The 26,615-nt window shown below is 41.2% G+C and overlaps 2 protein-coding genes across 18 annotated transcripts in view; one reads left to right on the forward strand and one right to left on the reverse strand.

Moving 5' to 3' along the window:
* The window catches only part of LOC115348056, a 96,690-nt gene extending 95,836 nt beyond the window's left edge, over positions 1 to 854 (reverse strand). For all 15 annotated transcript variants that reach the window (XM_041127273.1, XM_041127267.1, XM_041127260.1 and 12 more), the window contains exon 1: positions 348 to 854. In XM_041127273.1, the coding sequence (XP_040983207.1) occupies positions 348 to 582 (235 nt within the window). In that variant the 5' untranslated portion in view covers positions 583 to 854. The remainder of the gene's footprint in view (positions 1 to 347) is intronic.
* Positions 855 to 13,840: 12,986 nt separating this feature from the next.
* SMNDC1 (survival motor neuron domain containing 1) lies at positions 13,841 to 24,750 on the forward strand. 3 transcript variants are annotated; one of them, XM_030031569.2, is made up of 6 exons: positions 13,841 to 13,967; positions 14,663 to 14,782; positions 18,668 to 18,810; positions 20,749 to 20,910; positions 22,046 to 22,199; positions 22,952 to 24,750. In XM_030031569.2, exons 2-6 carry the CDS (start codon positions 14,663 to 14,665, stop codon positions 23,087 to 23,089), a joined length of 717 nt encoding a protein of 238 aa, XP_029887429.1. In that variant the 5' UTR covers positions 13,841 to 13,967; the 3' UTR covers positions 23,090 to 24,750. The 3 variants fall into 3 exon arrangements, with proteins under 3 accessions (XP_029887429.1, XP_029887430.1, XP_029887431.1); XM_030031570.2 differs by lacking the exon at positions 13,841 to 13,967 and adding an exon at positions 14,170 to 14,459; XM_030031571.2 differs by lacking the exon at positions 13,841 to 13,967 and adding an exon at positions 14,170 to 14,369.
* Positions 24,751 to 26,615: the final 1,865 nt, after the last annotated feature.

The raw sequence follows: 26,615 nt of genomic DNA on the forward strand, positions 1-26,615 counted from the left end.
TAATTATCAGCCGCTTTTCATTTATACTCCCATTAAATTCACAGCTGCTTTGCAAAGTGACAGGCTGCTGTATGAAGACTGCCTTGTATGCTCTCACTCAAGCCCCTTCCATTTATTCCATAGAGAATGACGACACAAATAACTCAAACGCCTGCTTGGTATTTGGCAGATGCCATTCGTATATGACACACTATTCAAAAAGCAAACAGAAAGAATGACATGACATTCTAATGCAAAAAAAGGGCATTTTCTTCCTCTTGTGCTAGTAAAACAGTTAATTTTCAAGTATCCACTAATCTCTTCACTATCCAAAGGCATTTTACTTTGAGCCAAATCTGCTAGCTTACCTGTCTTGTAACAAACCATAGCTGATAAGTGGGTAGCTGTGAATATAGCAACTGCTGTTGAGGGGTGGGGGGAGAAGAACTGACAAGCAAGGTGTCTGCTTGACTGGCACACTCTAGATAGGACCCTGAGGTGTCGAAGTACCGTCTTCCAAAACCCGCCCAGCTGGGTTCCTTGGCAGGAACACCTCAAAAAGAAGAAAGGACCTGCAACTACATTTTGTTGGCTTTGAAACATGCTACATTGACTGAATATGTGTCAACTTTATGCAGTGAGATGTTTCAGCATCTTTAAAATATATTTGCAGGTGTATTTCTAATTTGCCAGGGCATTCTCATGCCAAGCATGTGGGTAGTTAACTGACAACACAAATCTACACCAAGAACAAGTCTGCATCATCTCAGCTAAGAACTTCAGTGGTTTTGCTAGACAGAACTAGCCTGATTTCAGGCTGGATTTTACAAGGAAACACAGAGAGGTGTATTATACCCATGTATTACATAGAAACAGCCTTGTTTTGGCCCCTGAATGACTGGTGGTCCATCAAAACTGATGCAGTTTTTACACACACATTCCTGTCCACTAAGATGCAGGTTGGGATTTGCCTGCCTGTTTCAGGTTTAGCAAAAGGCTCCCACTGTAAAATTTTACCTACTACATATTCCAGCTGGAATCATCCAGATGATGTAAGGATAAATATTCTAAATAATGAACAGATACCCTGAGGCATTTTGTTTTCCAGGATCAACTAATCACACTCTGCCCGATAGCTTAATTCAGTGTCTCCAACGAAAATGAGAAGCACAACTGAGACATCTTCAAGTAATTACATTTTCACAGCAACCAATTTTAACACCGTATAAAATGAAGTCATTTCTATCCATTCATACCACCCACAACTAAAGAACCAGGAAAAATACAAAACATGTGAAATACTTCTTATAGAGCAGCCATCAGAGGCCAAACACAACCTTTGGACTCAGTGGATGTTTGTCTGTTCCTGATTTAAAACAGCGAGAAAATGGGATATTTGGGCCATATTTGGTATAAAAGTTCCTTAAACAGACTCCTCAAAGCCAGTCACACCATAGAGAATAAAACATATAGGCTAAAACATTGGACATGCTCAATTTCTGAAGACATTGATTGTATTTAAAGAAGAAAAGTTTGTCATGAAAGAATGAACATGAAAAAAAGTGCTGGACTCAAGCAGGATACAAAGTAATATACAAAACCAGTTCAGCAGTATCAGATGACGAGAGGTGACAATCCCACATTTTAGTGGTTTAAGATTGTAAAAAAGCATCCTCATTTAGATCAGCGCCCCTGCACTGCCAGCAATACTCCCTGTACCTTCATCTAGAGCAGAGGTTGCTACATTTTGTGCACAAAGATCTTGGGACAGGTGCAGTTTATAAACTACAAAACAACCCCAAAGTACAAGATGCAGCCTTAAATACTAATTTGCAATAAATGCTACAAGTTGAGCTGAAAGGAGGGAGAAAGAAAATTTGTACATGTTATTTTAGGGGTTGACTCAGCCAAAAAGCCAACAAAACCACCTTGAAACTGATTTTTGATAAATTTTTTTACTAACTCATTTTTGTCTTGTAAATGTTATTTTCAAAGACCAATTAAAAAACTGAAATAATAAAATATGGAAAAGCATAATAAACCTAACAGCCTTGCAGAAATTTGCAATAGGATCTGCATGCCTTGGTTCATGTTTTAGAGTAAATCAAACGTCAAGTTTAGATTCAGCCTAAAATTTTGTGGGTTTTTTTACTATGGGGTAACCAAACTATGAATAATGTACTTATTTTAAGTTCTGTTACCAAGTCCATCAAAAAAACCTGTGTGTCTTACAGTCTCTTCTAACTAACCTCAGCCAACATATGCAGCTTACTGATGATATAAACCTGATGAATTACATCTGGTTTCGTCACCACACAGCTCATAAACCACAAAGCAGACCAAAATCATGTTTTTACAAAATAATTTGCAGTCAGTCAGGTTTCAGAGTTTTATGATTTTGAACTTGGAAACAGAGCAAGAATCAGGAGGCAAACACATGAATTTAAGGCAAAGGGGTGTTTACTATAAATGATGTTCCCTCTCACATTTGGGTGGCTTGTTTTTGAAGGGGTAAGGAACAGGTGACGAAATTAGATTCAATGATTCTGTTTGTTACAGAAAACAAGATGTTTTTATTTACTGGTTTATAACTGAGTGCTCTGGGACCTTCCCTGATAAATGCTTCACTAGCTGAGTCACAGCGTCCACAGGATTAGTCACGGCTATAGAAGTGTCCCAAGCTTTCATTTACAGCCGCAGATTTACCTGATGTATATTCATTTGTTCTGCAAGTTGAAACTCTCTGAAGTTGTGTGCTTCAGAAGCTCCTGGCTCTGTCATCTCCTCCACATCACCACACACTCCACCTGCACTGTTTGAACACAAGGGTCAGACTGCGACAGCACGCAAGAAGGCAGGCGATGTCTGCTGGCTGTGTTAGGGAAGAAGAACAGAGGGCTCACAGCTTGTACGTCAACATATGTTATGTGGGCCACAACACAGCAGAGCATGCGTCATGCTGACTTGACGCTATTTTAAGTGGCAATGGGTAAACTAAATGACTTAGATGAGTGACCAAGCACCCTCCTTCCATCATATGCTCCAGCAGAGAAGTCTGAGCATCCGGCAGTATTTCTGTGTGTGTTAGCTTCTATCCTGTGGTATTCCCACTCTGCAGATGGGGAGCAAGGACAAGAGGTAAGTAACTTTGCTCAGGGTTAAACTGCAAATCCCTGGCAGAACAAAAGCCCTATCAATACCTCAGGCCTCCGGGTTTTAAGTCACCCTCTCCATGTAATCCTTAAAAATCCTCCGCCTGGAAGATCTGATCTAGCAAAGCCTGGCTCTTCCATGAGAGGTGGATCGCATCACCAAACGAACACCAGGCATCTTATCTCAGTTACCTTTCCTCACAAGCTTGAGCAAAGTCTGAACATGGGTGCATGCACAAGTTAGCTGCACGTCCTCTGTTTTGAGAGGCTTGCATGAGGCAAAAGGAAGAACAAACCTGACCACGTGAGCGACCACGTCCAGAAATGCAGGATTTGTAAATGGCTTAAATGTGTAGCCAGCCTTTGAAATATTAAGGCACCCAGCTTTTCTGCACCTTACATCCATCTTTTACACATAGCTTAAACATGGCTCTATTTAGACATGGAGAGCCCTTCCACTGGTGCCCACATCCTGATGCTACCTGTGTGAATGACGCTGCTTTCTCTATGCGCAGTTCACTTTCTGCCCAAGGGACATCTCAGAGTCTTGACCCCAAACAAGTGAACTGCAGACACACTTGAAGTTACCTCAAATGGAAGTCTATCTTAATGGAAAAACATTTGAAAATAGCAATTGTAAAGTAAAAATTATTTAAACTGCACTTAAAGGGTATGTTATTACAGGAACCGCCCCTCAATAAACTTACAATCTCTGTTAAATAAATTTTTACACAAAAGCACACTAAATGATGGCACTTAGCTGCTCTATACTGGCTTATATTGTCTACAGCTTCGAAGACAAATACAGAGGCCAATTTTCCTAATGAAAACAAACAGCTCCACAAGACTATTCTGTTTCTTGTGAGGTGAATATGCATTTTATTCAGTTTAGCATGTCCATGTGGTATGCGCTACACATTGACTCAATTTTGCATTTCTTCCTGCAGCAGAACCCAAATTGTTAACTCTCATCTGTAGGTTAAACCACGCCTAATTTCCTTCCTTCTATTATCCTATACTCTCCTTCCTCTCTTCCTGTTTCTGTGCTAAGGATACTGACTTCTACTTACAACAAAATTTTCCTCCTCACTTTCAACAATTTCTCCAATCAACAAATTGCTGTAGAAGGTTCTTAACTGGTCTTATCAGACACATGGAGTCCTTTAACACCATGTAAATGCAAACTATACTATCTGAAAGCTTGACCAGCTCCAAAAGAGAAGTGAATCAATATCTACTGAACACTCTGTTGTAAAAGCACTTACATTATTAATACAACCAATGATAGGACTAGTCCACGGAGATTTATCCAGTGATTTAGAGTTTCAAAACCAATAGTGTTTCCCTGCTCAGATCTATACAGATGCTCCAAAGAAATTCTAGAAAGATTATTTCCCAAGAGGTTTCACTAAAAAAAAAAAAGGATTAACATACTTGATCTAATATTTCAACCACTCTGCACCACAGTTCCTGACAACAGCTCCCTCAAGGTTAGCCTTAAAATTGTATCACAGCCTAATTTGGCCTTGTTTTACATTCGTCTGAAACCATGTCTATATTTTATTGAATTCTGATTCTGTTACTGGTTTTACATATTATCCAGATTAAATTTTTAAGATGGTTTCATGGTTTGAAAAGCATCATCATCTACTAGTGGGGAGTTTTTAGTGCAGCAGGAAATGGAATTAGGAAAGATCTACTGACTTAATTGAAGATGCCACTAAAAGCTTTGTCAACTGCAAATATCCTGCCCTTCCAATTTCAGCAGTGATCCTGGGAGGACAGTGTGGAGCAAACTACTCTCCATGCACCCAGCAACTCTACTGTGGAGAAGTCTGTGATATAGAATGGACCTGCCTATGTACATCAGAACTAGGGGTGCATTTACTGCCTTTAGACCTGCTAATGTTATCAATATGATTTTTGGATGTGCAATAATTTGACATGACAATTGTGATATGTTGTGCTTGCTCTCTAGCTCATCACTGGAAGAAAAACATAATTCAACACCACAAAAACCTCTGCCTTCTCCACTGCTGCAATGTACATTCAAATCCCCAAAGTGACTAAAAAATGGAGAAACATACTCTGAAAACTCGTCTACAGATATGCAAATGGTATTTCCTATGCTTACCATTCTGATTTACCAGGCAGTTACCGTCTTCATTCTATTACAATAAAAGGGAGGCGGAGAGCCCGAATGAATGCCCTAAATCTAGAAATATTAACACCATGAGTGTTAGTGAAATAAGCCTGCTTGGAAATATCTCCAAAACAAGGCAGAAGCAAAAAAACCTATGTTTGAGTTTTGCTACCATGTTTTCTCCCTGTGGCTTAAGATACCAGTGTCATGACTCACTCCGGGGATTGAATTGCTGCCTGGGCGACATGACTTCCTCATACCAGCTTTGTTCCTCATACTAGTAAAAATTGGTCATCCATGACACTGAATGAAGAAACTTCCTTATTAGTCATATCTGGATCTATAAAACTAATACCAGAAAATTATGTTTAAACAAGCCCACTGCCGCTTCAGGTATGTGGCCTTCCAAAATTTCAAGGCTAAATAGTTTCATCAGGTGTGGGAGGGAGGATAGAAAAAGGAAAAAAGTTAGATACCTACGACATCTGCTTTGTGGCTCTAGATAAAATCTATGGATCAGTACTGCTTGCAGCAGTTTGGATCCATATATAGCTTTTCATATTTATTTGCTTGACTGGCAAATCCCAAGGAGATTTTGACACTGATGCTTAAAAAAAAGCAAACATAAATACCCACCAAGCCTGCAAACTCAGAAGGCTCAGCTCTCTGCTGCACTTCAGCTAATCAGCTCTCCATCTTTACTTATGCTGTAAAACACTGTGCCTTCCCATATTCAATTAAAAACTACACATCAAATCCTCCTGCCGAACACAGGAAGAACAGGTGTTTATCTACACATGCTCTTGCCTGCATCTCTTGTGAAAAAGTTCAGTACATTACTGACCTGGCACGAAACTAAAAACTCAGAGAAAAGCAGGCTGCATCTCAATAATTAGTGTGATTATAGGCTCAGTTGCTTAATTCAAAAGATACTGCAATAGTATCAAATAATACCCGTTATAATGGTCACTGACAATAATCATAATCTCGTTCCCACTGACATTGGTTGCTTTTCGTTTTAAGCTCTCTCTGCTGGTAACAGTACAGGGTCGAATGCCATGGAACAGCATATTTTACCCTCTCACCAAATTACATGAATAGGCTTGACCAAGATGAGGACAAACATGCCCATAATTTCAGGGCACCTAATCAGAATCCATCACCTATCCCTGAATCAACACAGTACCAAGCCAAGCTGTAAATCCTTCTGCAGCTCTAAAGCTTTGGAAAGACTTTGGATTTATAACTACACTAAAGAACTGAAACCTTCTCACAAAGGAAGCATAGCATGGGGAATCAAAAGCTTCATGGAAAAAAATCCAGCATATGAAACAGCACAACATATCAACTATACTTTTTTTCTTTTGTAAGTGGAGGATGTAGATAGCACTGCACTTAAGAAGAGTAAGATGAAATTGCTAAAAACCTTTAAAGAAAGATAAAAACCCCAACCAAACAAAAACCTCCCATAGATTTTTAGCCAATACACAATGAGTAAAAGTTATCCGAGAGCCCAAACACGGTGTTGATACCTCTGTGTGAACAAGAATCATGTAGTTAGGCTTCCAAATCTCCTATATATTAGTATACTCTTGGTAAACTGTCATGTTGGTTTCCCTGTCACATTAAGATGGATACCACAACATTTTTTACATGAAATTTAGCATTTAAAGAAATATCAACCAGTAGCTCCACATTTTTTTTCCTTCAAGTGACATATAAATAGAAGCATTGGTAAAGAGAGTTCTAAGCGCCCGTCTGATATACTCTTCTTTTATTAGCAGCCTCTGCAAAGCACCATTTGTTGGCCATGGATCCAAACTGACTTCATTTGGACACAGCTGCAAGGACATGCAAGACAATTACTGTAGGAGACATTTCAGTTTCATTTTCAGAGGAAACATCTGTAGAAGGACTTTCAGTTTCTCTAAGCATTGGATCAGCTGTAGGACGTGAGACAACACTCCGATTACCAGGAACAGGATGCTAAACCACATGAAAGCAGTCTCGCTGCTCAAGTAGTGACTAATATGATGTAGAAGGGAACATTTAACAAGTTCGTTCATGCAATAGGATGGGTGGTTGTCATCTCTTACCGCTACGTGCATACTCCAGAATTTCTCTCACTTCAGAAAAATGTGTCTGAAAGTCTGTCAGTAAAATGAAGGATGGAAAAGTTTGCAACAGCGATGCGCATATTTTGCATTTTATGCAAACTGTACATGTTGTTTATATTGGTAAAGAAAGCACATCGATGCATATGAATTCTGCAGCTACTATAGCATGGTTAATGTTTTTAAAGGTTCATGTACAGTGTAGTTAGCAAAAATAACCTTATCACAGTTCAGCATCGAAAATGTTAACCATGGGCAACTTCCAGGTTCACAGGATGGAAGTAGAACATGGTGTGACAAAGTCAGACTTCAATAGTCCTTGATGCTGCTCTGATGCCAGACTTTCACAATCTGGTTCTATGTCAGCAGAACTCACTATTTGCCATGGACTCCTCAAATTCTATTTTAAAGAGAGAATCCTTCATTTTCTTACTGGCTTTCATTTGATATTCATCAGTACTATGTCGCAGTATTTTTAAAGTATTCATTTCTACAATATAAGGTAGCTTTACAATCCCTTGTTCTATGTGAGGGCAAAGAAACAGAGATACAGAGGCCCAAAAGTGTCCAAGAACTTAAAGTTCTGATGTTGTTAACATCAGAAGAGGCAGCAAATAATCAGAACCCTTTTATAAATACGTACCACTGTCTCAGATTGCTTCTTTCTATTTTTGACTGTCCCCCAAAAATACTCATATGGCCTAAGTAACTGATCAGGAGTGGTAGCTGTCCCAAGCCAAGATGCTATGATTTTTCAAAACCTAGGAATGTATGACAGTTCCTAAAAGCAACCTAACCATGCCCCAGTGGCAGCAAAATTACCTCCAGCTGAATCAGAGCTTCTTTGGTCAGTTTTCAATGACAAGTCCCATGGGGCAATTAGCTCTAAGTTTACATTCTGAGCTTTCTATTTTTTTCCATACACAGGTCTGCCTCACTCACACTATGTAGATACTCCTACACGGGAGACTAAATGCAGATCTTTACAGCGGTATTCAGTAGCCCTCTTGCGAAGCTCTCTTCCTCTTCTTTCAGCTCCTGTAAAATTCAGCAAAGATTCAGGACCTACAAACAACAGCCTATTTTTAACTACACATCCTTGATTAGTTAAATCCTGCGCTCTGAACAGAGCGCTTAGGCCAGGAGTGCGCAGCTCCCGTGTGGGTGGACCACCAAAGGCTGACTGCCAGGGCTGAGCTGCAGCTGCAGGACACAGCAGAGTGGCTCACCAGCACACAGCAGCCACCCAGCTCTTTGTGGGTGACTGCTAACTGGCTGCCACAAACCCCAGCCTGCGCGTGGCACGCAGCTGGCAGAAACCCGTACTAGGGAAAAGGCACACAGTCATCACTGCTGTCAGCTGCACCTAATATCCCCTTCCCACCCCCTTCATGTACTCATTACAAGTTTCCCTCTCTGTATGGATACAATACCCTTCCTTCTGTCTACCCTCACTACTGCAGGACTTAGGTCTCCTCTCCCCCATAGCAATCCCACAATCCATCAGAGCAGTCTGCCTTGTTCCTTACTTCCCAGGTCCCTCCCCACACACAAATACAAAACACCCCCACGCTATTCCCATATTAACCTCGAGTTCCTGCTTCCCACACCTCCCACACTGCTGGCTCTCTGCTTCAAGCTCCTCTCCTAATCCTCCCAGGCTCCTCTGCCCAGGGCAATGGCCCTTGCTCCCTACTTTCCAAACTCCCCTCATCTTCTCAACTTTCGTGCCATTCAAACCCCTTCTGGACGTAAGGAGCCTCAGCAACAGACTTGCCAGCAACCCAAGAAGAAGAACCAGCATCTCCAGCTGCCTTCTCCTGAAGTCCCCGGGCCTCCAGCACTGACGTGCTCCCTGACACAGGTGGCAGGGTGTCTCAGAGAAAGAAGTCGCACCTTGACTTGGCATATTGCTCCCAACCGAAGACTGATGTAAGCTTAAAATACCACCTGACAAACTGCATGTTGTGTAGGCCTGATTAAGACCCATCAAACGGACCTGCTGCTTGTGCCGGTAAAGTAAATGATCACACTGGCAGGTTGTCATTTCCCACGTAAGCCGGCATTTTGTCAGCTCTCACAAGCCGTCAGTTGCGGGGGAATGGAAATCTAAGAGCCTCAGGCCCTTCTGAAGTGGATGACGTCCTAATGGATGCAGGCTTTTGGTCAGTTCTTCCTAATTCTGACATTTTCTCCTTATCTCCCTGCTGCCCCACTCTGGCTCTTATTCCTCATCCAGTTCTGATTCACTTTTCCTCCTCAGTTTTAGTCACTGTGCCTTTTTCACTGATGGGGCATAATTACTGCAATCATTCAGAACACGTTTGAGCTCTCAGTTCCTTTGCTTAGCACCACAATCTGTGTTGACTACCACAGCTGTAGAGAGTTAAATTATGTTCAGAAATGTGTACACGCTCACCTAACTGACTTCACTCCCACACAAACTTCTGTGTAAACAGGTATTTCAAAATGCCTAGCCAATCAGTATTTCTTTCTATAACTTGATTTTGTGTCACACTGCTGAAGCTTTCCAAACAAGAGCCAAACAGCCAGTGCAGAAAAAAATTCAGCCTATAGAAACAAGTGTTACAGGAGCAACAATAAAAAAATGCCTCATAATGGGAAATATCACATAATTGCACCTATGGATGAAGTTGACAGCCCTGCCCATGATGAGAAATGGTAAAAAAAATTTAAAAAATAAAGGCAATTTTGCTCAGAGGCACAGGTCAACTGAAAGACACCCCCCCCCCCATCTTCAGGAAAACAACCCTCAAAATTGAAGTATTAATACAGTATTTTCTTGGTGGTTTGATACAAATGAATATACCAATGACTTTCAAGCCTGACATACTGCCCTACTAACAGGGCAACACTTGCCAGGCAGGCAGCCTACCAGAAAAGCCTAAAAAAATCCAGTGTCTCCATTTTGGCCTAGACTTGGATTGTAATTTCTGCCATGAGGACAGGCTGTTTTGTTTGCAGAAGCCAGTTTTTTTTGCTAGTGACTAGGTCCCTATGCTGAGCACAAAAATCCATCCATACAGACAAAGTTGAAAAACAGGGACATTAAACCAGTTGGATATAATAAAGTCTTCAGGGCATTAGCTGCTGCTGGGCACTCTGATCTCTGATCCTTAGCTGCTTCAGGATTTAACATTAAGGAAGGGAGGATATTGTTGATTTAAGTGTACTTACTCACCGTAACTCATACATGTTTCAACAGGCTGTGTAGTCCCAGCTGTGTTCAAAAATAACTTCAGATATATGTTCCCATTAGCCCTAGCTATAAAAATAACGCAGCAGACTGTAAAAAAGGGACATAATTGTGGACCTACAACAGAATAAGTTTCCTGCGTTGCTAGTTAAACAGGGCTGGTGATAAAGAGGTGTTGTGCAGCACCACTACCACCTCCTGGACAAGCCAAGCACGGCTGCAGGATGCGCCAGTGTCTCTTCCAATTATACATTAGTTTGCCTTGACAGGCAGCCCCTTCACGACCCCTAAGGCATGCGCAGCTATACTGGTTACTGGAAACCTCACCTTCCCAACAAGCTGTGCCATTCACTACAGAGTATCACCGCTACCGCTACACTAACTGCTGCCCCACAGCACCAGCATGGTGAGAAAGTCTCCGGTTACACCAATTTTTCCTAGTTGTTCCCCAAGTACAGTCAGGTCGATCAGACAGCTTCCCACTAGGAATCACAGCTGAAAGCCTCAACGCTAACGGCAACAGAGTTTGGCTGAGATAAAAGCTGATCAAGTTGCCTTTTCTTTCTGTTACTAAGTTAGGGAAATAAATTCTATGGCATTTGCAATGAAGTATTGTCTTAAATTTACATGCCTTCATTTGGCAATAAGCTGCACTAAAATTCTGTGTATCGTGTATGATAAAATGTAATATATATATTGCAGTAACATGGTATCAATTACTTTGTAATAATGATATTACTGCAGTGTAACTTTATAGCCTGTGAATAATATGGCTCAATTCTATGAATACACTGTAATACCGCACTACAACGTATAAATGGCTCATAAAAAGTAAGGATTTGTGAAGAGGTACAGTTCTGGTAGCTACTCTGCTGCCCACGGATAAGATGGAAGTACTAGATGCAGTTAGAAACATTCAGATCTGGCACAAACGTACCTGAACTTGCTCTGTTCTCCTAACAAATACAGAAAGAACAAAATCTTGACAACAACTGCATATATATTATTTTGAATAGTGCTAATGTGGTACTATGCAGATATCCCTCCAAGCACCAACCATTTCATGAACTGTAAAACATACTATTTAAAAATTGCAATCTGTCAGATAGCAGGAAGATGTCCTGCTTACACTGTGTTTTTCCTCAACATAGTATAAAAGAGCTTCTTTAGTCAAATACAGGAAAAAAATCTCTACTTTTGGGTGAAGACAAATCCAGTTTTAAGGATGCAATTAATGAGAATTTCCAATTTATAAGAGTTAAAGATCAGTGGTTTCAAGATCTGGCTTGTCTTCCTATATGTAGCAGCACGTGCTCGAATGATAGCATGTGTTTGAATGATAGCATGTGTTGAAATAGCGTCTAAAAAGCCACTATCCTGAGCTGAAGAAACCAAGAGAAAAAAAAACAAACCCCAAAACTCTTAAAGGTAATTGTACCTTTAGCTTTTAGTCAACTGGGCGTTGCAATGTTTTTATGTTTTGAGTACTTCATACTATTTTCCTGTGAAACTAGTTACATGTTGTAATCAAGTCACCTCCCGGTCTTCCTGTATGAGCTAAAGAGATTGGGCATTTCAGCCTTTTGCTGAGAGAAGGGTGTTTTCTCCAGCCATTGAATAATGTTGGCGGCTCTTTTTAGAAGTCTGCAAACCTTGTAAAACTCCAGACTCCAGAACCATATATACTATTTCAGCGTTAACTCTCACTGAAACTGTTGTAGAAGTAAAACACCTCCTTATGTTTGCTCCTGTTGATGCAACCACAGAAATGTTCTCCTTTTTGCTGCTGTTGCCCTTGGAGATAACTGGACACTGTGTGCCTCCTCAGCCCCTGTCTGTCCTTCAATTCTGCAGATATGACCTAGATTTCTTGTTTTGAGAGATGAAGTTGAAATCGATTGTACTAATGTACATTTTAACTCATAGGTACGCCCACAAAGTCATTAGGATTGCTCTGTATCAATAAATTTTATGTCTTTTCAACAGTCACAGATCTGTCCACAAAGCCTTATCAGAAGATGTCTTCTGTATCTATTTCTAGATTATTGATGAAAATACTAAAAAGATGCTACTGTTGTTACACTCGCTCTCATCAATCAGTCTGTGAACAGCGTCCAGTAATTTCTGTATTTTAATTACCAAATCATACACCAAGATACAGAAACGTGTTTTATCCTCATACAGGATATCCTCTGAGGACACAAACCAAGCGTCACAGAACACAGTAGATGTATTTCCCCCTTAATATGTAAACAAACCCAAAGAGTCCAAGCAAAGTCATCTTCCTGTGAAGCCCTGCATGCCGACGGCCACGAGGGACAGGATGTTTGCAAGAGACACCGATCCTCCTGGTAATACCAAGAAGCTTTTTGGATGCCTGCTTGATTTGCTCGGCTCGCAGGCTCAAGGCCACATTAATTACTGGATTTCCACCAGGAAATATTTTTTTCTTCCTGTGACAGGCTTGAAGAAGCCACTGAGCTTTTCCTCTCCTGTTGCAGGACCAAGTATCGAACCTTAACTCTCTTCTAAATTGTTTGGTGCTACGTTTTGCATGGTTCTAATCGTCACTTCAGCAGCCAGAAAGTACCGCGTTTGGTACTGCCACGAGCAAAGACGTGAGGGAGGGTCTCCATCGGGCACGGGCGGTCTCCGGCGCCCTGTGGTCCCCTACAGCAGCGAGCGGTCAGACCATCAGAAATGCGATACCATTCCTCTGGGAGCGCTGCGCCTTGCCCGAAAGAGGAAGGTTTCGAAGCCGTTAGCAGCTTCTGCTGATGCCAACCCTGTCGGGACAACCGCAGCGAGACCGGGCGGTTCCCTCCCCGTCCCGCCGAGCCGCAGCAGGGAGGGCCACGGCCGTTTGCCCGAGGAGGTGCTGCTGACCCCTCCTCACGCGGGACTCGCGTACGGGGACAAGGGAACGCTCGGGCCCGAGGCCCGGCCGCCGGCGGGAGCGGTGCAGGCCGCACGGCGCGGTGCAGGCCGCACGGCGCGGCGCCCGCCCAGGCTCGCGCTCCCGCGAGGCTGTAGGCCTCCCCGGGCGAGCTCCCGCGCCGCTCTCGCGGCCTCGCGAGGGCGGTCACGAGACCTCCGCGCGCCCCGCCCCCGCCCCCCCGCACGTGACCCGAAGGCGGCGGGAGGCGGCCGCGTTGCTCGGCCGACCAAGCGCCGCGCGCCGGCAGCACGTGACCGGCGGGGCGCTCTCGCGAGCGCTGGCGCGCGCTGGGCCTTTGCCCCGCCCCCTCCCCCCGGCTGCGGCGAAGGAGACGGAAGCGGCCGCGGCCCGACGGGACCCGGAGCGGCGGACACCCCCCCCTCCCCTTCCCCCGGCCCGGCCCGGGCCCCGCACCCCCGCCGAGGTGAGAGCCGGCGGCTGCTCGTCGCCGCACCCCCCCGCCCCGCGCCTCACGCCCGGCGGCCTCGTCCTTCCCGCTTGGAGGGAGCCCGGGCCTAGGCCTCGGCTTAGGCCCGAGCCGGGGCCTGGCCGCCGGCGCGGGCCCTTCCTCACGGGCCCGTCCCCCCCCCCCCGCGCCGTCCTCGCCGTTCCCCGAGCCGCCCGGCTCGGTCCGACAGGCAGCGGGTGGCCGTGGGGCGGTCAGCTCCCGGGAGGGGCCGGTCCCGGCTGCCGCGGGGCATCTCGCTGCTGTAACCGTGAAGACGGTGCCCGGTGGCAGGCAGGGGGGAGAAGCGGTAGTGCGCGGTAGTTTTCTAGAGACGCGGGTAATTTCGAGGCTGCCTGAAGACCCCGCCGCTCGCCCGCTGTAAGTTAGGCCTTTTCCCCGTGCAGGCACGTGTTTAAGCTTGCTTTTTTAGAAATTGCTTGGGAGTAGTTGAACGGCGCGAAAATTAAGGTGAGCGGCTACCTATAGTCACGTAGTGCCCTACTGAAACTTAGTCAGGTGTATTTTTAGTATTTTAGTAATACCTTTTCGTGTTACTTGTTTATCAGTTTCACTGTACTCGCACCGCAAGACATGATTAAAAAGCAGCAAGCCTATTGTTTTGATGTGTTACGTGTGTGTGTGTGTGTGTGTGTGTGTATGTTTTTTTGCAGATGTCAGAAGACCTTGCCAAGCAGTTAGCTAGCTACAAAGCTCAGCTTCAGCAAGTTGAGGCTGCCCTATCTGGGAATGCAGAAAATGAAGATTTGCTAAAACTGAAGAAGGACTTACAGGTGAGAACTTGAGGGTATGAGTAGCTGGAACTCCAGGGTCTTTAGCAGGTGTTTCATCTTTCCTAAATACTTGCGTTGCAACAAAAATATATGCTTGGTGGGTTTATTACTTTATTTTCACGTAATTTGATATAATTGTGGTGGGGTTGGTTTGAAAAAAAAAAAAACCCAAAGTGTGGCCTATTTTAAACCTGTCTTGCAGATTAGTGAAAAAGATGTACTAATTGATATAGCAAACTCTTCTGCTAAAAGCTTTAGCCAGAGTGATGAAAGATATGCCAGTGCTGTCTTTACTATCTCTTTCTATATTTCTTGAGAGCATTTCTCAGAAAGTCATTACTTTTTGTTGCTTATACTATGCTGAAGCCTGATAGTTGGGCTTAACGTTATGCCTTTCTGCTTTTTGAGTTGTCAAATAATTTGTTCCAGAATCTGTTTATTCATTGCACACATTTGCAATGATAAAAGCTTTAGAATGTAGTTCTGTATTCCTTGTACATCTAAGCCTTGATTGTGTTAAGGTTTTTATATAAGAAAGGAAGAGTCGTGTTCTTCATTTGCCACCTGCAGTTTTTTTAAACACTTGAGAGCATACCGCATTCTTGAGAGCTAAAAACCATTTCTGGTCCTTAGGGTATTGTTCAGTTACAGGAAGACCACCAACCTAACTTTTAAGTTGATAGTGGTCTTTTAGCTTCTCGTGCGTATAAAGACACATTGGCATATAAAACACCCAGCAGTACTGTTAAAATTTGTCATGAGAGTGCAAGATGCTCCTTCATTTCTGTTGTGGATTGCTTTAGCCATCAGATCTAAAAATATATAAGTCTACTCAGTACAAGATTCAGTGACCACTATTCTGTATGGAAATAACAGTGATAAAAACGATGCTTCAACCAAAATACAAGTACAAATCAGTGATCTGTAGAATTCCTTTTAAATTACAAAGGCTTTGTGCCCACAAGGCACTTTATAGATCATCTTAATGTCCTTTGTTGTACACTGTTAAAAGCATGTGTATATTTTTATATTTTTAAAATGCACAGCAAAACCCATATGGGATGATATTTCCGATACCAACACGACCTCGGCTTTGATATGCAGAGATCATTGATGTGAAAGGACAACTTGCAAACTTTTTTATAAAAGCTTTCTGCACAGAATGGGGAAGATCTTTACACTTTCGTCCCCAAAAGGTTTGCTATCCATATGTTCCACCTTGAAAATGACATAATGTTTTGCAGACTTAATATATGCCAATCAAACGATTGTAGAAATGGGTTTGATGCTTCAGTGTCCCAACTAAACAGCTTTTTGCCTGTTCAGAAAGATTGTTACTATGTAATTGAAACGGTTTTTTTCTGTCATAGTGATGCACTAGTGCATTTCGTATACTTAGCTTATTCCTGAGTAACAAGATTAAAATAAATATTAAAAGAAATTTTTATAAATACTTAGCTTTTCATTTTTTGTTTCACTGAAGCACTTCTAGGACAGTGTCTGTGCACCCAAGAACCAAACTTACCTTTTGTATCAAGTAGAATTGATGGCAGCTGTCATCTTCTGTAATTGGAGATGATACCTGTGGGTGTTGTGTTCTGGAGTGTAGAGCTCTGTCTGGCTTTGTAAAGACCAGTTGGTCAGGAAGAATCCTGGCAAACTAACTAGTATTCTCTGCGGGTCACACCTTTGTGTCACGGGGATGTGGCAGCAAGCCATATTGTTCAACCCATTTGGCTGTACTGAGCTGCTGTGGTAGCCTAACTCATGCTCAGAAATTTTCTTTGAATGAGCAATTCTGTTAAAGACTTTAGAACTGTTATGGGTTGCAATAAAATTAATGTTTCTGTCTTGTGTGCTTAGCACTATGATAGGTGGTATCAGATGAAGATTTTTACCAAACGGTTGCTGTTTATAGCCTGGTGTGTAAGTGACTTTGTCAAATTCAAAGAATCCTTGGTAGATGAGTCTGAAACTACTCACATTTGAGTTCTACAATAAGCCACCTATGAATGTGGCAAGAATAAGTCAACAGTTTCATATTACTGGTAGTCTACAGAGCTGAAACACTCACTTTCAGGTAGCTTATGCCTGACATATTGTATTTGACCTGCTGAGATAAGATACCTATTTCAAACCATGATGCCTCTTGGATTTGCAGAATACAGCTTTCTGTGTTGAGGAATAGCTTGGGATTTTGCATCCAGGAGGGAAAATTAGGCTAATGCTGTATGTTCTGCAGAGTGCTCTCAAATTAGGTAATTTGATAATCAAAATCTGTTCTGGTTCAGCTGTAGTATTACGGAAAATGAAGACCAAAGTAGTAGAAGTAATTGTAAGCATTTTTCTGTGCTTACAGTTGCTGCTGATCATGCTTACTGTTGCACTTATTAACTAGCAGCTCCTCTAAAACAAAGGGCAGAACTTTTATTAGGAAGGCGTTGAAAGTTCAGACATTAACAGCTGCAACAGAAACAAACTGTTAGGCCATTCATGCCAGTTGTACAGTTTATCAGATAAAAATGCCTGTAAGTTTATATTGTATTAACTTATTGGGAACTGTTTACGATCCTTCAGGTTCTTGAGGAATGAAGAACAGCTTCTTTACTGTGTTTTCCTGAGCTAGTCTTTGTATGCCCATAGCTGAACTAGGATGTGAAACTGGGAGGAAAGTTCAAGCTCCGCTGAGCCTCAGTTGAACATTGTTTACCTGTAACCCTCCCCTAATTGAAATATTTACTGTTAGCTAGGAGAGTGACAATGGTTCATGCTGAGATGCTCAAAGAACTGAAGAATTTTCCTTCTTTAAGGACTGCAGAGTTGCTTTGACTTATATGGAAAATTTAAATTTTAGGTGCTGGTTCCTTTGACTTTTAAGGCTAGTGAAAACCAGTGGTCTTGATTATACAGAATAAGAATATAATATCGACAGGAAGTTGGGGAGGGGCTTTTGCATGCCCCTGTCTGTGAATGAATAATATTTAAAGGAACTGGAAAAAATTTGTTACTTTGTTATTTGTCTTGCTGGATTAGCAAGGGAAGGCCTGACCTGAAATCTTAAAGGTCAGGGAATTTAGAGAAAAACAAACACTTACATCAAAATGACTTAAGGAAATAAATTTTTTTAGTATGCACCTGAATGCTTTCTATAAATGAGAGGGCTTTACAGAGTGGTAGTCATGGAAGGTACTCTTCCACCCTGGCTCTGGGTGCTTCAGTTCAGCCAATCAATGTATTTTTGAGTAAACTGAAAAATGTTTCATCCTTTAGAAATGCTGTAATTAGACTTGTAGTTGTTGTGTGTTTTAGAGATTACTATGTATAATATAGCCAGCCAGTCCCAAAGGGGGAGGGATGGAAGAAACAGCCAGCTACAGAGAGAACAGAGGCGTTGCATCCTTTCATGTTTTGTCTTCAGAGCACTATCCTGTTGAATACTTGCTCTGCCACATGTTGTGTGTGTTTGTTTTTTTTTTTTTTTTTTGGTCAGTAACCAACATCACGTGCAGCCATGTGTCCAGAGTCACACTGTTGATTTTTTGGGTTTTTTTTTGAGACTGTCTAGTTGTGTCTTCTGTGCCTATGGACAAACAATTCATCTAGAAAGAAATGCTATAAAAATGATAGGCTACTTTTTGAAATTTTGAGGAGGGCATGGGGAACCTTACTGCAATACAGTGAGGACTGTACATCTTTTTATCTACGTTGGCAATGAGTGAGTTTAGTTAAATGATTGAAAAAACAAAACAAACTTAGTCCACTTTACATCAGCTACAAATTTAATACAGTAACTTCAAAAAAACCAAACCAGTAAACTTGGGGTAAAAATATGCATGGTAACAGAGTTTGAAAAATTATTCTTTATGGGTTTTCTGCCTTTTATAGGAAGTCATAGAATTAACCAAAGACCTCCTTTCAACACAACCTTCGGAAACTCTTGCAAGTTCTGACAGTTCTGCTTCTGCTCTGCCAAGTCACTCCTGGAAGGTTGGGGATAGGTGTATGGCGATATGGAGTGAGGATGGACAGTAAGTGTAGAAAAGTTCTCTAACAGTTACATGAAATAGTTCAATGGTAAGAGACTTTCATTCAGTTTGAACTGCCCCTAGGGTGACTAAAAACAAAAAGAAATTGGGAAATAAATATGATATTAGGTATTCTTGTACTGTCTTTATTACAGGTCCATATTTTAGATAAGAAGCAAAGAGATGTGGGGTCATTTTCTAGAAATGCCCTGTTTGTCACGAACCTTATAAAAGTAGGGTAGCTTTGGTAAATTACCATTTGCTAATGTAATAAATGGCAGGCTTTCATGAATTGATTTGTCAGAGCAGTCTTTCATAAAGGTTTCAGGATGTATAATTCATAATTTGTTATTGCATTCATATATATGTAATTGATTGCTATCAAGAAAAATCCTTGCTGTATCTCAGTTTGTGCCTCTAATTGGAAATGAATTTTTAATTGGAAATGCTGGGTTTTGGCCTTGAAATAACTAGCTGTGTAATGTTACCTATAGAATTAATCAACCTTTTGGATTTAGTCTCCATTACATTAGCCTGTGAAGTTCTGAGAACCCAGGCAGTTCATTCTGACCTCATAATCTTTGAAATAAACATTCTAAAATTACTTTCCATACTGCAAAAATATATAATTGTTGCAGCTTCTTAAAAAATTAGTATTTATGCAGGATTAATATCCCAATCATTACCACTTACAGAGAATCCCTATTGTTCAACGAATGTGGTTATATTAACAATGTAGTAACCACACAGAGATTTTGCTATAGTTATTGATGTCTCAATACCTGATGCCAGGTAGAAAACAAACCTAAAAGTGAACAGTGTTTCTGTCACAGATTATTATTGAGTAAAATCTTTCTGTGTAAGAACTTCAAAATTGAATCTTACTGTCTTAGGTCACCATTGGGTCATTCTTCTTGCTCTGATCACTGGGTTAGAGGATCAGACCTTGGGGAAGAATGTGCCAGAGTGTCTGCTGAAGTGGATCTTACTGGACTTGTATTGCTTTTTTTTTTTTTTAACGCCCTGCTTCTGTTGCAACATTTCTTAAGTGACCAGTGTTTCATGAAGAGCTAGCCAGAGATTAATATTCTTTACTTCATGCAGTTTGGGTTTACATGTATTTTCACCTAGCTCAACTCAGGATGATGTTGGCCCACTAAAATTGCAAGAAATTGATTGAGTAAATGTTAACTGGAATATTGGCTGTGAAACATCTCATTTTATTCCTCTATTTGCTTTAGATGTATCCTTTTGCTCTGAATTTAGACTCAATTATTTTAAATATTTTTGGAAATGCCACTTGTCTCTTCTTCCTCTTTCCCATTATGAGGTCAGTTTGACCAAAATGTTTCATACACATAAGTATGAAATAGACTGATTTCTGCTAAAATTTCAAAATCACTATTTTAAATCAATAAGAAAACTTTTAAGTTTTGTAAGTGTTGAAGGGGGAATATTTTGAAAGCTTCAATTTTTCTTAATTCTTTTTCATATGGAGAAAAATGGAACTAAAGCTTTGCTCTTGTGAGCTGACGTTTTCCAAAACGCCTCAGTGAATTCCCTGAAAGCTGTGTTCTGTGAACGCAGTATTTTGTTGGGTCTTTTTTTTTTTTTTTTTTCAATCCCGTGACCTGCCAGAACTAGAACCAAATCAGGATATCTGATTAGATTGGCCCCAGCATTAATCATTAGTTTTGTTAACTGTGAGGCCATTGCTTCTTGATGCTAAAGGTCAAGTACAGCAGATTCCAGTCACTGTACTTGTGTTCCTTTGACTTTAAGAAAATAATCTCTTAGTTAGATTTGTGTATTGTCCCTGAAAATGAAGGCCGATATTTGCAAATTTTTTACTTAATGCCATTAGCTGGCTGAGAGTGTAGGTGTTGAAGGGCTGAGTATTAAAGCTTTACTCACATGCTTACAGCCATGATATCTTTACAGGTGTTATGAAGCTGAGATTGAAGAAATAGATGAGGAGAATGGAACAGCTGCAGTCACGTTTGCTGGATATGGCAATGCTGAAGTTACACCTCTGTTCAACCTCAAGCCTGTGGAAGAGGGAAGAAAAGCAAAAGAGGACAGTGGCAACAAACCCATGTCCAAGTAAGTAATATACAGGCAGAAGTCTGAAAGCTGCTTTGTTTTTGGTGGTGTTTTTGGTTTTTTTGTTTGTTGTTCCCCCCCCCCAGGTGTAAAAATTGGTTAATGAAACAATCTCTCCTTTTTGAAATTTTACACCTCTTTAATATCTCCACGTTTGCTTGAGAAAGGATCTTAAATCCATCTAGAATATGTTTGGTACCTTGTTGTGGCTGGTATCATGTGTCTTCTGTATCCTGGCAAGACAACATGATAGGCTTTGTTTTTACCCAGATTATGCTATCTCAAGATATCAAGTGTGTAAGTGGTAGATTGAAAAAAAGTTAGTACTTTTTCACTGACAGCAGAGAGCCTACAAGTTTCAGCCCAGATCTAGTGCAGGCAGTTCTCAGAGCTGTGATTTGGCTAACAAGTATACTCACTAGTATGAAGGACTTCTGCTTCTGCCCCATCCCTGTGTTGGGATAGCTGTCTTGACCCTATCACTGAGGAGATGTGCTTTACTCGGTATCCTGCTGTGTCTAACATAGAAAAATATTTTTAAGGGCTGAAAACTTTTTTTTTTTGGAGGGGGCAGGGAAGATGGTACAGTTTCAGAGTCTGTTACAGGCAATGATCCCTCCCCTACGGGATCATTCTGAAGGGTGCTGCATTGTGGCATAGATCGACTCTGTGAACTTCCTTTACTGAAGTACCTTATCTTTGTTCTTTTCCTTCCATCCCTGTCCAATACTTGGTAGTGTGAGTCTCCTGCATACTCCAGAAAAGTTTGGGCTTTTCACTCAAATGGGTTATTTAAATTTTCCAAATGCTGGATGTTTCTGAAGTGCAGAAGTGCTGATAGGTACATTTTCAGTTTCAGAGATGAATTGCACACAATCCACTGAGTCGCTGCGTTTGGTCTGGTCTCAATCAGGTGGTGGTTGTTCTTATGCCCACATATATAAGTAAGCAATGTAACGCTTACGCATGGAAAGACTTGTCTGGTTTTTTTTTTTTCTATAAGTGGAGAATATTTACAAGCTTTGTTTTCTGCCATTTACTTATGGAAAACTATTGTGCATGTCTGTCTTACAGGGGTTTTAGTTTCTTACAGGAAAAGGCACAAACATAAAATGTCTTTTTTCCTTCTCTCCAGAAAAGAGATGATAGCCCAGCAACGAGAATATAAAAAGAAGAAGGCTTTGAAAAAAGCTCAGAGAATTAAAGAACTTGAACAGGAACGAGAGGACCAGAAAGTCAAGTGGCAACAGTTTAACAACAGAGCCTATTCTAAAAACAAAAAAGGCCAGGTTTGTTTGGTTTTGTTAGTATGTGAATAACAACAGGGCATAGAATCCTGTGCAGTACTTTGGGAGAGAGGAGAAAGTGGTTTTTGAAGGGATTTAAAGGGGATTCTGAAGTGGTGTGTGGTTCGGTATTTTGTGCACTTAAAAGGCCTGGTGTTGTACCGGATGGCTTTGGAGGAGTGCTGCTTTTAAGAGGCTGAGCTTGCACTTAGCTTGGAGAGGTGGGCTCACTGTCAGTTGCCAGCTGGTGTTTGTTGGAGCTTAGAACCTGAGCGCCTGTCTAAACCTCCAGCCTAACTTCTTGCTGTGTTTATGACCTGGCAGATGCAGCACTAAGTAATTGCCCTGGAAGAGCAAGCATTGAGCAAAAAAGGTAGCAAGGACATTTTAAAGCCTTATTTCATTTTTATCATGGCTTGACCAAGAGCTGCCAGATGTAGTGGTAAAGCTTTAGTCTTCCTTACGAACAATTACTGGAGATCAGTTTATGAGAGGGGTGAGTTTTATTCATTATTGGCCTGACCCAAGGTCCCGAGTACCAGGATCACATCCTGTACTTAGGTGCCAGGAAGTTCCCAGCTCTGTTGTCTCACCTCCTGATAGTGTGCCACAGACGAGCTAGCCTTTAGAAAGTGTGCCTGTCTATAGAGTAAGAAGTTGAGAATATTGAAACACTTCAAATGGTAATGATTGCTTGTTTTTTTAAGAGCCAGTTAGTAATTATTCAGAAATGGTGTTTTCTGTTTCATTTGCAGGTAAAGAGGAGTATTTTTGCTTCCCCCGAGAGCGTAACTGGCAAGGTTGGAGTTGGAACATGTGGAATTGCAGACAAACCTATGACACAATATCAAGATACCTCTAAATATAATGTCAGGCATTTGATGCCTCAGTAATGGGGGAAAAATGTGGAACTTCATCTCTGCAGGGCTTTACACTTATCTTTTTATCATTATATTTTTCTAAAAGTAAATTATTTGTTGGCACATAGCGAGTAGTCCATTTTGTCACCATCACTTTGGCTTCAGCTGATACGAGCCTTAAATCTCCAGCTATTGATTTGAGCCCCCTAATCATTAAACTTTTTGTAGTTGCATTAAAATACATTCTGCAGGTAAATGCTTTCATGAACTGCTGTTACCTGTTACTCTGAAAGCAGTAGTTATCTGCAGCTTTGGTCTCGGAATCTTTCCTTCATACTAGTAGTGAAGTTTTTTTTTTTCTTAAGAAAAGTGGTGGTATAAAAATGGCACCTTAACAGCTTCCCTCGATTCTGTAGTCACAGTGCTGTCTGCTGTCTCAGCGGCACTACAGAGCTGCTGCAGCTCTGGGAGAGAGAGCTAGATTCTGTCTTGGCTTACATGTCATGTGGAATTGCTAAGGAAGTTCTAAATTACTCCCTTACAAATCCACTGAAGATTGATTTGTACAGCTGTAAATGAGGGCAGAACAGGGCCAATAGGATCTTTACTACTAATGATGATTCATGTGCTAGAAACAATAAATCTGACTAGTGCAGGCAATTCAGACTAGAATTAGAAGTTAGGCAGAGGAAGTAATTTTTTTTTTTTTTTTTAAATACTCATTGAATTCTCATAGGAGGTTATTGAGATGTAACCAGAAAACCATAGGACAAGGTATTTAGACTCCAATTTCAAAGTAGAGAACTGTACTTAAAAATACCCACCCCACCCTTCCCTTCCCCAAGGATCAGAGAGTTGGAGAACATAAATGGTTGTGCTTTGGAAAGGAGCCATCATCTCCCATCTTGTAGACCTTGTAGGGTTGATGGTACAGCCACAGACCTGGAATATACAGTAACAGCTTCTGTCTGGGCCTCCTCCATCTAGTCACCTAGAACCGCAGTGCAGCAGATAGATAGATACAAATGGCTACATCCCACTTAGTTAGCTGTGAGTGAGTCAAGGTTAGTCTGAAGTTTCTGTCCTTAAATAATTGACTGGCCCTCATGTTCATTGTAATGTCAGCTGTATCACAGTGCTGCTGAGCCCCTTCAATTTTATTCAGGAAACCACGTGTAAAAGCTCTTGCTTTCTTGTATTTTATATGTGATTTGTTTTCCTCTGTTACTTGTCTCTCACTTACGGTAGTGGTGCCATCTCTGAACCCGTAATGTGTTTAAAGAAGTTAATGGGTAGCCCTGTATACAATGTAGATATTATTTTTGTAAAATCTAGGGCTGAGTTAATGGACAAGACTACATCAGCTATTTCCCCCGTTAAATAATTAAAGGGTGTTTCTTGTCCATTAACCCTGACCATTATTTCCCTGTATATTATGTTAATGTAGCTCATTTTGTAATTTGTTAACTAGATCAGGTCACGTCAGCAATTGTTGATGCACTGATTGGTGGAAATGTCCATCAGTTACCTGAGTCACAACTCAAGCTAAACTCTACAACTGGTAGTTTAGAATCCATACATAGAAAAAGGTTCTCCCTATAATGGGAGAAGGTGATTTTTATGAATACAAAGTGTGTTAATTTCAGTTTTGTATGTTTAACTTTTATTAAATAAAGTGTTTAAAATCTGCTGGATATATTTGACAAAGTGAAAATATACATGGTGGGGGGAAAGTGGGAAGTACAGAATCTGCTGGACAGAATGCAACACACAAGTGAATTGAGTCACTGCAAGATGAAGTACATTTTGCTTAATTCCTCATCTTCACTGGTAGCAGGGGGCTTAAATTTTCTTTTGCATAGAGAAGTTCTTAGGAGTAAAATAATCTGACCCCACTGCTTTTTAGACAGGGAGTTTGCATTACAGCCTACGCCCTACAGAGACAAGTCTCAGCACTGACAGTAAATAGGTGACAGCTGATAAACACTGACAGCCATGTGCAGAGGAAGGTCACCTGTTGTCTTTCACAGATGGCTGTGATACATATTGCTGTATCACTTTCCTTACCTGAAAGGAGCATCTTGAAGTTAGAACTGAAACATGCTAAAGCAGACAGAACTGGAGTTTTCAGGAAGCCATGTGAGCCTTTCCTTAAAGAACAGGTAGAGTTAAAATAAAAAAAAAGTCTTTGGAGAAAGAGACTTAATCCATACCTGACATGTACTACATGTGCTCATCTTTTGATGTAATAAATACAATAGTCTCTATCTATCACAGGACTATGTGTTCACTAGTCCTGAAGAGAACTTAAGGTACAGTGAGTCATCGGAACACAATGGGTGCATGAGCCTCCCTCAGGATAATGGACGGTCCAGCCCAAGTTAAAATTCGTTGGCCTCATGGACGACTTCATTTGTGCTCAGCCTTTCCAAAAAAAATTCAGCCAAACTTCTACATTTCCTTTGAGTAACTTACTGTCACCTCTTGCACACCATGGGTTGCTTAATGAGCTTAGCTGTAACTAACTCTTCCTTTGGGCACTGCAAAGAAATGCTGAAAGAAAGTTTTGATACGTTTTTTTCCTTAAATGCCTTACCTGGAATAGGGAGTGACACAGTGACACCACTGTGGCTGGGGTGTTCTGATCACCGGAAGAGAGAACATTTTGAAGAAAACTTGCATAAATAAAAAAAACCACCAGAACTGCCATCTTGGCCACACAGCCATTCCTTGTGGCACTTGATTTTTTTTTTTTTTTTTTGATGCTGTTTCCTTATCTGCAGGATGGGGCTGGTTCACGTGTAGTCTGGCTTTGGAACACTGCCTTAGTAAACCATCTTGAGAAATTCACACAGAAGACATAAATCATGAGTTAAGCCATGTTGGTAATTGCCAGAACAAACAAGTTCCTTATTTTAAAAATGCTGAAGTGGCCTGAGTGAGTGTTTTGGTATTGGTGGGTTGTTGGTTTTTGTAATTTATTTCCCAGCTTTATTAGCTGCTCTAAACAAGAAGAAACCTGTTTTTTCAGAACTCATGCTCTGCATTGACTGCTGGGCCTCTCGGCAAGCAGAGTAAGTACCTACCCCAGTGCTAGCAAATCCTACTATAAAACAGACAGTACTTGGAAATACTGAAATGACAGAGGGAAAGTCAGTTCAGTGTAAAACTAAGGACTGCAAAACCACTAAGCTAGAGACACTATGGAAAAGCTACTTGTCAGAGAACACAGATTTCTTCCTTTCAGATAAGGATACTGTGCGAGATGACCAGCGTGGGATGCACATTTCCTCTTAAAAGTAAGTTACTACAGGAAATGGTTTATCTATCTAGTACAGCCTCTGCCTTGTACAAACTGTAATTTATTGTGGAAATTAAACTAGCACAAATCTGACTGACAAATCTGGGACTGTTCCAGTCAGTTTAAGTATTTAGAACAGTCTTAAGAGCAGCACCTTTAAATGTTCATGATCATGGCAATCCATTTCTCTTTTGCTTTCCCTTACGCCAGAGTGAGAGTGTTGTGTCACTTATTTCTGTAGATGCTTAGCCTGAGCAG

Source organism: Aquila chrysaetos, chromosome 11 (assembly GCF_900496995.4).
Source record: "Aquila chrysaetos chrysaetos chromosome 11, bAquChr1.4, whole genome shotgun sequence".
Lineage (NCBI taxonomy): Eukaryota > Metazoa > Chordata > Aves > Accipitriformes > Accipitridae > Aquila > Aquila chrysaetos.